Below are 11,119 nucleotides of genomic sequence, written 5' to 3'. Positions count from 1 at the left end.
GGGGGGGGGGGGGGTCATCTATTCTGAATGCAAGAAAGTAGAAATCTATCAATAATATGCAAATGGTAACGGCCCCTACCCTCAGAAATGACCACCAACACCATGGCACAAGGATAGAGTTTTCGGAGACTATACCAACTGTGAGTCAAAATGAAAAACGTACCTCCCCTTCCAAATCTGACCACCATGTAGTCTTTACTTTACTACTACACTCTTCTTTCTTCTAGTCCTTATCAGCTCTAGGCCATTACTTTTTTATACTGACCATAACGGCAAACAAACACGTACCATTTGTTTATTGCTTTTAGTTTTATTGCTTTTAGTGTTACTGCAGATGTAATTTACTAGCTACTGCTTGTGTGTACAAAGTTTGCACGTACGACATAATTAACATTGATGAGAAAAAATGTTTGTTGATAGTTGTTTAAAACGTTTGCAATTAAACTCGACCAAAACAAGGTTAAGGACCACTCTCTCATCAAAACACATCCTATATCCCAACAACTGAGGAAAGAAATTGACATACTAATTGAAACGAGCTATATTGAGCAGATGAATTCAGTGTGTAGGACAACTAGACATTTCGTAACCAAGTATAATGAAGAAATAGAATGGACACAAATGAGTAATGACCTAGTTTAGGTGGCCCACAGTCAAAGCTGCTATTACCTACATGGCCAAAACTGGGTCATCCTCGAGTCCACCTTGACAAATCTGCAATAACATATAAAAGTGCATCATCAATCAACAGAGAAAGTTATCGAGTAAGGGGATGAAGAGTTACAAGATATTATCTATAAGAGAATTTTTTTACACTGAAATCTATCCCTAGGTATGTCTAGTAATTAAACTGACAGTTTCATGTTTCAGCTGCCGGAATCAGGGGAATACCCCCCACATACATGTTCTGCTTGCACAGATTCTTAGTTTTGCAAGTAAATCCTAATCCATGTGAGGCAGTAACCAACACAATGGACAGCCTTAGCTCTATTTTGTGACAATTTGGTAATTAATCATCCAAATTTATGATTTAAGAAAAAAATAAAATCAGATCATTTTGTTTCATTGAAATTATGTCTTTCAAAATCTCTCCAAGAAATAACACCCTAAATTTGCAATATATTTATGTTCTTTGCAAGATTTTCACTTGAAATTTATAAATAAGAAGTGAACTGTAAAATCAAAACCTAAAAAGATAACAAACATGGATTTTTAAAGCTAAACCTCTCAATTAATGTCTAAGCATTTTCAATCTGACATGTGCTTGATTCCTAATCTAAAACATCTAATACAAATATTAAATCTGCATAAGGACTAAAGTATGCAAACCTACCGAATCTCGAACCCCAAAATCTACAAAAGAGATAATAAATCACATAAAGAAAATCAAAATTTGTAGGAATGATTACAAGAGCTAATGTATCAACAAGATATGCTCGTCGCTTACCTTTCTTTATATCTCATCTGACAAATCCGTCGACAAACATTTGCATTAAAATGATGACTCAAATATGGAGTAGCAGAAAACCTAATCGATGATGAAGACGAATAAAAATTGGAACTCTATCAGTAATTGTTGTTCCTAAACATTTTTGTTGCAATTGTTGTTGGTGATTTCTTATATCTTCCATACAGTTTCAGCTAATTCTTCGAGAACAAATGTTGATGATGTCGGATTCAGGAATCGATACTCAGATTTTGGTTTGAAGATGGAGATTAAATCGATTGACGTTTTCTTAGATTCAATTTACGAATTCTAACTCCACTGATTTATACCAAAACTTGTTGAGACTTGCTTTCAGGTTTTTCCGTCGACGAAACCTAATTCATTTCATAAACGAGAAGAGAGAAGAAATGAATTACCTAGGATTAGGAACAAACTACTCTTGATTTTGTACGAAGGTTACTTTTGTCATCTAAACAATTCATTTTGGACTAAATCGTTTGGAAAAGGATTAACTCGTTCTACATTTGGTAGATTTGGACCTCCTAATACTAGGCTTGAGGGCGCAGGACTAGAGTGTCTAAAGCCCAACTAATATGGGATTAAATGTTAATTTCTACTTCAATTAATGTAATAGTATGTCGTTGGAACTTAGCTTGTTAGGCTTCCAACTAGTTTCATGTAATAATCGTTATTCACAAAAAAAAAAAATCATAATAATAATAGTCTCCACTTCCTTTCTTTATACCAGAACCGAGACTTTACAAAATAACATCAAAATCTTCCTTTATAACTATTTTATGAACTTTAGGCATGATCTGTTATGTCAGCTCTAACAATGACTTGATACGTTTCTTTCGCGTGTAGAACTTTACACAGGCCCCCCACTTTTTCTGCTGGTTTTCATGGTAAACTACCAACACCGACTTCTCATCCGGTATTGTTGTGCCCTGCGAGCATGGATAATCCTGCTGTTTGCCATTAGAACCTTCCAAGAAGCACTTCTTAATGATACATGGCTCACTGTTATGGCCAAGTTCTACGTGCTGTTGCCCTTTAACTTGACTCTGTTCCATTTGTACAGCTTGCACTACTTCCGGAATGATAGTGTTCCTATATGTTGGTTCTGGTGTTGGTTTCGCTACAGGTGACATCCTTAAGATTTTCTGGCACATTGTGGTATCCGGGAAATCCAGGAAACTGTACTTTAAAAATTCTGATCTCTCAGAACTTGTCATCTTAGAGAAACCAAAGGAAGTAGTCCATGTTTGTAACACTTGAGGAATGGCAGGTAAAATCAGCCTCTCCACTTCTAATTCCTTGAGCTTCTGCTCGAGAACATTAAATAGAATACGGCACATCCCTTGATAACGATAGTGGACACGCGTACCAACAAGTGGTACTTCTGCAACCTTTTCATTATGTATCCTAACTGTTGCAACAGAGATGAGCTCATCCTCTCTCTCTAAGAGCACAGTGTAAAATCCCCAAAAGTTCAATCGGTTAAGCTTTGACGTGTTGTTGAAAAGAACATCTTCGACAAGATCTGTCTTTTTACCTGGTTCTTTAATGGGCTCGAAACACTCATGAATTACAGAGAGTGCTACACTGAGCTTGCTCTGAAGCTCCGTATCAGCCTCCTTGTCAGATGGAGGTTTCAAAATACTCCATGATAAATTATCCACGCCTACTGGAACTGACTGTCCGATAAGTTTGTTGAGACCTGCAAATAACTTTTCACATTTCATACTGCAAAACCAGCTGCGTTTGAGGTTACTGTCCAGCTTATCAGAACCTCTTTTTCTGACGCACCCGACGTGATATTCCTGATTGCATTGATCACAGCGCAGAAATTTCTTTTCAGTGGCCTCTTCCGAGTCGCCGTCAAGCTCGCCTTGGCCACATATTCCGCATTGACAAGATGGGCAGAACCATTTTCCGTCAGGCAAATCCTTTATTCCAAGACAATCCAAATGAAATGAAGATGGGCAATGATCACACAACACTAATGTACCCCCATAGTGACAAATTGAGCATATATAATCATTCTGCTGGTCAACCATATCTCCTTTAACTTTCTTAGCAATGCAGGTCAGATTCTTTTCTTGTAGTTGCTTCTGGCAGTCTAGTAACGACCTTCCATCTTGCAAGAAAATCCTGGAAGATGGTCGCATACAAGTACTACCAACATGACGTCCAAAATTTGTCATACCAAAAACCTGTTGGCAACAATTGCACTTAATTCCATTGCCGCTGATTTTTCCTTGCCCAAGTATATAATTGTCTTTTAAACTCAAGTAACGTACTTTTTCCCTTGGCAGAACAACATTACTTTCAATCAACCAAGAGAGCACAGTTCGAGGGCTTCGATGTGCAGAAGTTGGTATCACATCCTGCCTTGCCCTTTTGCTTGAATGTTGAACATGGGTTTTACACTCACTGTCCAATTGAAGTCGAGATGCCTTGACTTTCTTCGTCTTACGATTACTGCTACTATGAGGGGATGCACTGTTTCTTTGCCTCTTCAGCTGCTCTCTAGAGTTATTTTCTTGGATATGACTCGCTTCGATGTTTTCTTTCGCTACATCCGCACTGTCAGAAATTTCTTCTCCTCTACAATGTCCTACGCAAGCAGTCAAGAGAGAATTGTATGACTTCTTTCTTGGAGAAACATAAAAAATATCTTTACGAAAATCCTTCTTAAATATAGGTTTGCTGGTCCAACCAAGAGCAAAGAGGTACTTCTTTGCTATTTCACGTAGCTGCTTAATGTTCTTCGTATGCTTTTCTTTCCTACACGCAATCACATAGTTTCTCAAAGGTTCAGGCCAAGATTCAGGTATAACATCCAGCTTACCATGAATGATAGGTGTTCCATGACTTTCAGAAGGCCGGTTTGAACAAATTAGTGATTCGGAGTCCACATACGGAGGAACATCCACATAAGGAGGAGAAGCACAGCCTTGATCCTTTCTGCAGAGTGGAACCGGATGGGAATTGAGACTAATCACGGCCTGGCACGCGAGACGAAGAGAATAGAATGGCGCTCCCTTAAGTGGTCTGTAACGAAATATGAATGTACCAGATGTTGCATGTCTTCTATACTCAATCTTCCAACCTAGATAAGACAGATGCATTCTACAATCTAACACCAAATCACGTTTGCCAGCAGAAGCATCCTTTTGGTAACATTTTAAATAAGTCTCTAATGCTTCAGGGCAGAATTTAGCTTCAGGAAGGAAATCTTTGCCTGCAGTTAACCACTCTTCTCGCAGAACTGGCTTGGACTCCTTCACTACTAGATAGTCTGAAACCACATGAGTTGAATGACTGATTTTTCGTCTTTTCGTCCTGGACGGACTTGGACAGTATTCTTCATCTTCCTCCTCACTCAAATTTTTAACAACAGGATCATCATCATACAAAGATATTGCGAACGGATTTTCTTCCGAAACAACACCCTGACCATCTTCTAGTAAATAAGACATTCTAGCATCCTTGTTCATTTTACTCTGAAGTACACCAACAACATACTCAGCAGTCATATGCAAACTCTTGAAAATACACTCCCTGACCAAATCAGCCCACACTGACTTCTCACCACAAGTCCACTCCTTAATCTTATTCCTAAACCCATCCAATTGTCTCAGATCATACCAAATCTGTCTAACCGAAACGATGGCTGGGATATCAACTTCATACTCTTCAATCAATTCAAGAAACTTCCAGTTCCCTCTAATTTTCCAAGTATCACCAATTTCATCCCAATCTTGAGTTACCCTCAGCTCATGAATCTTCATCATTACTGCATCACCTAAATCAGGAAAGAACACTAATCTCTCTGAATTCCCATCTTCGTAATCGAAAACTACACCTTCCCGCCATGCATCATCAACTAATGCATCAACACAAAGTCCATAATTTAAACTAAATCTACGGATGACTTTAATTTCGTTGGGAATCGGCCTAATTAAACCACGATAATTCACCTCATCATAATAATAATCTGTGAATTTAATCGTCTCCTTAAGAAGATTTCCAGTACCTTCATCTTCCAATAGATTATCATATTCAACTTGACAATATAGACGACCGCATGCAATAACTCTTGCAGAATGCCATGAACCACTAAATCCTTCATCAACACTTCTAGCCTCAACTTTGTCTCCAAACAGAAACTTTCTTCTTTGAGTATCTTCTTGTCTCTTCCTCTTTGTATCGCCATGATATTCGTCCATTCTAGTTTTCGCCATTGAAAGTCGGAGAGAGTAATGTAGAACGCAAACAAATAGGTTTTCTTTTATATATATATATAGGCAGAGAAATGGGGTACGACTAGGTTTTGGAAACAGAAACAAAAATCCAAGGTTTTCTTTTACATCAGGAAGAGGGATTATTCTCATCTCAGTCCTTTCCAAAAACAAGAAAAAAATCCAAGGCCTCCATCTAGCCTAATATGGACGGTGGGAGGAGTATCACTTTCCAAATATTCTCTCGGTAGCTGTGCTAGTAATGGACTAAAACCGCAGGATAGCAGAATTAAGCGTAACTAACTAAGCATGTATGTTTTGTGACGCGTGAGGCGAGGCGCCCACACTATGAATTATACGCCTTTGGCGCCTTTGCGGGAGCTTAGATCGTCTTTGGCACCATAGAGACATAATATGCTCCGCTGGTCGTTCTTACGAAACACAACAGCATCGTCCATGCATGAATTGAAGGTGCGTCGCATTATAGCCGCCGGGTGATATTTGGAAGCCATTGAGCCACCCAGTTTGTTCAGCCTTGACAAAGATGAGGTTGAAGATTGGGCAATGAGAATAAATAAAAAAGGGGGATATAGAATCCGCCTGCCTAAGCCAACTCGATGGAAATTTTGAAACGGTTGTTCGAAGAGCCACTTATAAGCACGAAGAAATTCACTTGAGATATTGCAGTTGAAATAAGCCTTGATGGTACCAAACGATTTCCTTTTAATTATGTTTTTGTCACTAGTTAAGACACCTATTTATACCCAAAATTACTTTTGGGAACTAAACACAATTGATTTGGTGATGATGATCCGAAATTAGGGTTAGGATAATAAAAGAAACATGTCACTAGTAATTAAGATACCTGTTCGTATCCAAAATTACTAATAGGCACCTAAACATTATTGATTTGGTGATGATGATGCGAATTAGGGTTAAGAAAGCAAAGGAGATAAATAGTTTAACGTGATTTGGCAAGTGATGCCTACATCCACGGAGGAATCCCATGGAGAGAGATTTTATTTTAACTTTTGTATGGTTAGCTAACCTAGGATTTCATATCTTCTTAGGATTTAGGATACATGTATTTATATAATGAATGGATGCCCTAATTCTAGTTTAAACTTCATATGTAAACAACTTGATCAGCAAGACGTGTGGAAACCTCTGGAATCATCTTTTGGGATAGCGGACCGCCGGAAATGGGCCAACAAGCGTAGTTAACCGATATTATGACCATAATATTGAGGTACAAACAACACCATTGATCTTCGAATGCTTGGAGGATGTGTAGTGTTCGGACAATTGGCCCTGATACTAATTGTTGTATCATACCAATTTTCAGGGTTCAGAGCTATCCACATGCTAATCCTGCGGAAACATATTAGCTAACAAGAAATTTTAGATTTTTCGGATTGCTCCATGAACCTCACTACGATTTAGGATGAGAAAAATAGAGAAAAAAAACCACACCGGTGCAAGTCATAAACAAAAAACAACAAGTATTTGTGGATTTAACGTGGTTCAACAATATACACCATGTGTGTGTATACTGTCTACATCCACCAAAACGGCCACGGCCTCTTTCTTTATTATAGATCCACCAACTGAGAATTGCACATCTTGATCGCCTAAATTAATCCATCGACCCAGCACAGTGTGACCGAACATAAGAACCCTCACAAATACTTCAAACTCCAAAGAAGTGTCGTCACCGATATGAGATAATTTTTACCATGTTATCTACCATAATGAGATGATATCCTCTTCAAACAAGATGTCCTATACCAGCATCTCCATACGAATACTCCATAACGTAATATCTCTCAACAACCAGAAGTATCATAAGCACCATAATGATGTACTCCTTTAACCATCATTGGTTTCTCGCATACCACTCCAAGAGGTGAGATAAATTCCTCACATATTAATTGAGAATTCCATAACAAAACACATAGCCTGGACCTCCTTATACAAGAGTGCCAAAATTGATTCCCAAATATTGGCCTCCACGAATTAAGAAACCATCACAACTAAGAAACCATGGTCAATTTGGGAAATTCATCTTAATTAGTATGGTACTTGACCCAAACTAGTAAACCCTAGGTTTCCCTACAGTTCTCCTCCTCGGATGATGCATTCATGGATGACACGATCTAATTGTTATATCTCCATGATTGAATCGATTGAACAAATGCTACCTACGTATCCTCACTGTAAGGAATCAAATCGAACGTAGTTCACCAATAATTTTGTCGTTTAACCTCTACCAAAAGAGAGCAAACCAAAGTTGAATGCTACTAACTCAAGACTTAACGATCCAATCTATGGCATTTAGATGGGACCTAGTATCCCAAAAATGATTTATCACTTCTGGGAATGATAGGGTTTTGGTGGGGGTTTTAGTAGTCGGCCTAGAGCGATTGTTAATTTTACCACCTCAAGATTTAGAAGGGCGGAGATGGTAAACGGAGCTACATTGATCACATTTCTAAAAAAAAAAATTTAGACCATATTGTACGAGGAAGAGGGAATTACCTTAAAATCCTATATGACAGCCTTTTTATTCCTATATAGCTACATGTACATCGTATTTAAAAGGAAAGAATGTAAAACCTGGAATATTGAAAATGTCATCACATAACCTAGAAATGGAATGTTCTCACAAGAACGAATTTTTGGGATCATGGTTTTATTTTTAATAAGACATTTAAAAGTAAATTGAAGACACCCCTTATCTAAATATCTTTGTTAATATCAAAATTACCCTTCCTAATTAAGTTTGTATAATGATTAGTTAGTGTAATTAATCTAGATTAATTAGCAATTAGTGTAAGATTAAATCAATATTATTTTTCTTAAAATTAAGCTATTGAGAGGGAAGAAGAAGCAGAATATAAAAGTTGGAAAAACTAAAAAAAAAAAAAATGTTTTTTGAATCCGAACTTTCAAACAATCCAAGCGTACTTCAAATTCAATTTTTTGTTGCTTGAGTTGGCCAAAATTTTCTGAGAACGAAAAATTTTATAGCTTGATTTGGGATAAGTCAAACAAGTTCGGCTACAAAATCTGAAGAACAGGTAGTCGAACTTATCTGCTAATGTTGTTCGGCTAATGTTCATGAAAGCGCAGGTCACCAAACTTAGTTTTAATGGAGTTTTTTCTTTCAGAGAAAAGTTCGGTTAGTAGAAAAAATTTGCGATATAACCGAACTAAATATATAAGGAATTCGGTTAGGAGAAAAAATTTGCGATGTAACCGAACCAAATATATAGGGAATTCGGTTAGGAGAAAAAAATTGCGACGTAACCGAACTCAATATATATATATCGGATTTCAAAGAAAAGTTCGGTTAGGAAATTAAAAGTTCGGTTTGGAAATTAAAAGTGCGGTTTGGAAATTAGAATTTCGGTTTGGAAATCAAAAAGTTCGGTTATGATTTTTTATTTTTTTTTGCGAAACAGCCGAACTGTTCTTCATGTTCTCCATTTCCAGCAAGTTCGGCTAGTTCGACAAAGCTTGTCCACAAAATTCCTAACCGAACTTACTACTGTAACTTCCATTTTCAACCTATTTTGATGACTACTACTCAAAATTTTCAATCAAAAACGAATTAGAAGTAATGGGTTTGTGAGAAAATACTTATGGACGGATTTGTTTACAAAAGATTGATTAATCGACGATAAAATCGACAACGATAAAAATTTGATGATTTTGATTATATTTATGAACAGGTTTAGATGATCATAAATTGATGAAGAAGAGAAGAAGAAAAATTGTAGAATAGAGAAATAAGAAGTGAGTTATAATTTTAATTAGGCTAAAGGGTAAACTAGTCATCTCCACTTTTTAGGACACCCCTTATAACTATAAGACAGGTGGCCTAATCAAATCATGGTCCCCAAAAATAACGTGGTGCCCAAAAGACCGTTCTTTCACAAAGGAAAAGTTCCCCATATTTTGGGAACAAAAAGGAAAATACTATTTCAAAATCAAAAATTCTTCCCAGACCGTGGGAAAAACCACGTAAAAACCGTGTGTCTCATATCTTTTCTCACATTGGGTCCAAAAATGGCCCCTTGTTAATCCCACCGACGGGGCCCACTCGTTATTTGTTAGAGAAGCGGTTTCTGTTTAGTTTTTCACGCGGACTGGGAAGAATCACTAATTAAACTAGTGTCTTGCCCGTGCATTGCACGGGACTAAGTTAATTGTAGTGTAATTGGCGCTGAAAAATGAAGATATGGGTCTCTCCTATTGTGTCAAAATGTAGTATTAGCAGATCAAATAGTTGTAGCTGCGAAAACATATAAATTGCAAATATTTGATATTCCAAGATTAGACTTCATAAACTTTAACCTTTTTTATAAATTGGTCGTCCAAGATTAGATTTATATCTTCGTAAAAGTAAAAAAAAATTAACTACAGTAGAAACTCTTTTAATTAATACTCGATTATTTAATAAACTCTCTTGAATAATATTTTTGGCGGGTCCCGAGTCGGGGACAACGTGCCAAATTAATAATTCGCTATAATTATAAGATAATACATTTTTGATGACCTATGTAGACCCCATATGAAATATAAATTAATAATGCATATATATATATATATATATATATATTCAATACATTAGTGATTTACGCAAACTTTTTGAAAAATGATTTAATCAATATTGCATTGAATTTCATCTCTAATTTTTCTTATCATTGTTTTGTTGTTGTTTTCTCATAGCTCAGCAAGAAATTATTCAATGTTATTGTCGCTTTAGTAACCTCGTTTCGTGAAGGGGCTCTATTTTAGAATTGTCATCATCTTATTCTACATCTTTATCAAGTCCCATAACGCTCTTGATTATTTCTTCATCAGTCAACAACTGTGTAACCTTATTTTCTTTCGGATAATTTAGGACATCTTCGACATTCATTGAATTGCGATAGCCCAATTTCTCGATCAGATTTCGCAAGTCTTGAGTGATTTCACTGTCTGTATGTTCATCCAAATTGTCTAAACTTGTGTTATCTGTTGATCGAAGTTTACAATGACGAAAGCATCAATTTTGTCTAACTTGTAATATGAAATTTATCCATAAGTTAATAAAATATTAATTAATAATTATTAATTTATCGGTTAATTAATATCTCGTTTAATTAATAAATTTTGATGGTCCCGAAAACATTAATTTATAGAATTTCTATTGTACTCTGGAGTAATAAAATCAGCCTATTAAACCAAACAGATCGCATTAGCTTATTTGTATTTTATCACAACGCTATCATTTTAAGGAGTTTCTCTATTAAAGAATGAAAATTGGAAGCAAGTTGAGCAAATGAAGAATTCAATGTGAAAACAACAACAAACAAAGAAAAACAATGAAAATCGGATGCAAGTTGAGGGGGTAAATCATTTGTTTTTTCTTTTTTTT

The 11,119-nt window shown here is 36.4% G+C and overlaps 1 protein-coding gene across 1 annotated transcript; it reads right to left on the bottom strand.

Annotated features, from left to right (window-relative positions):
• Nucleotides 1-2,265: 2,265 nt before the first annotated feature.
• LOC113325227 lies at nucleotides 2,266-5,697 on the bottom strand. The gene has a single exon (XM_026573437.1). It carries the CDS (start codon nucleotides 5,695-5,697, stop codon nucleotides 2,266-2,268), a length of 3,432 nt encoding a protein of 1,143 aa, XP_026429222.1.
• Between the last annotated feature and the right edge of the window lie 5,422 nt (nucleotides 5,698-11,119).

The sequence above is a fragment of the Papaver somniferum genome, chromosome 11 (genome assembly GCF_003573695.1).
Source record: "Papaver somniferum cultivar HN1 chromosome 11, ASM357369v1, whole genome shotgun sequence".
In the NCBI taxonomy this organism is placed as follows: Eukaryota; Viridiplantae; Streptophyta; class Magnoliopsida; order Ranunculales; family Papaveraceae; genus Papaver; species Papaver somniferum.
This window is presented reverse-complemented; position numbering and strand designations above follow the sequence as displayed.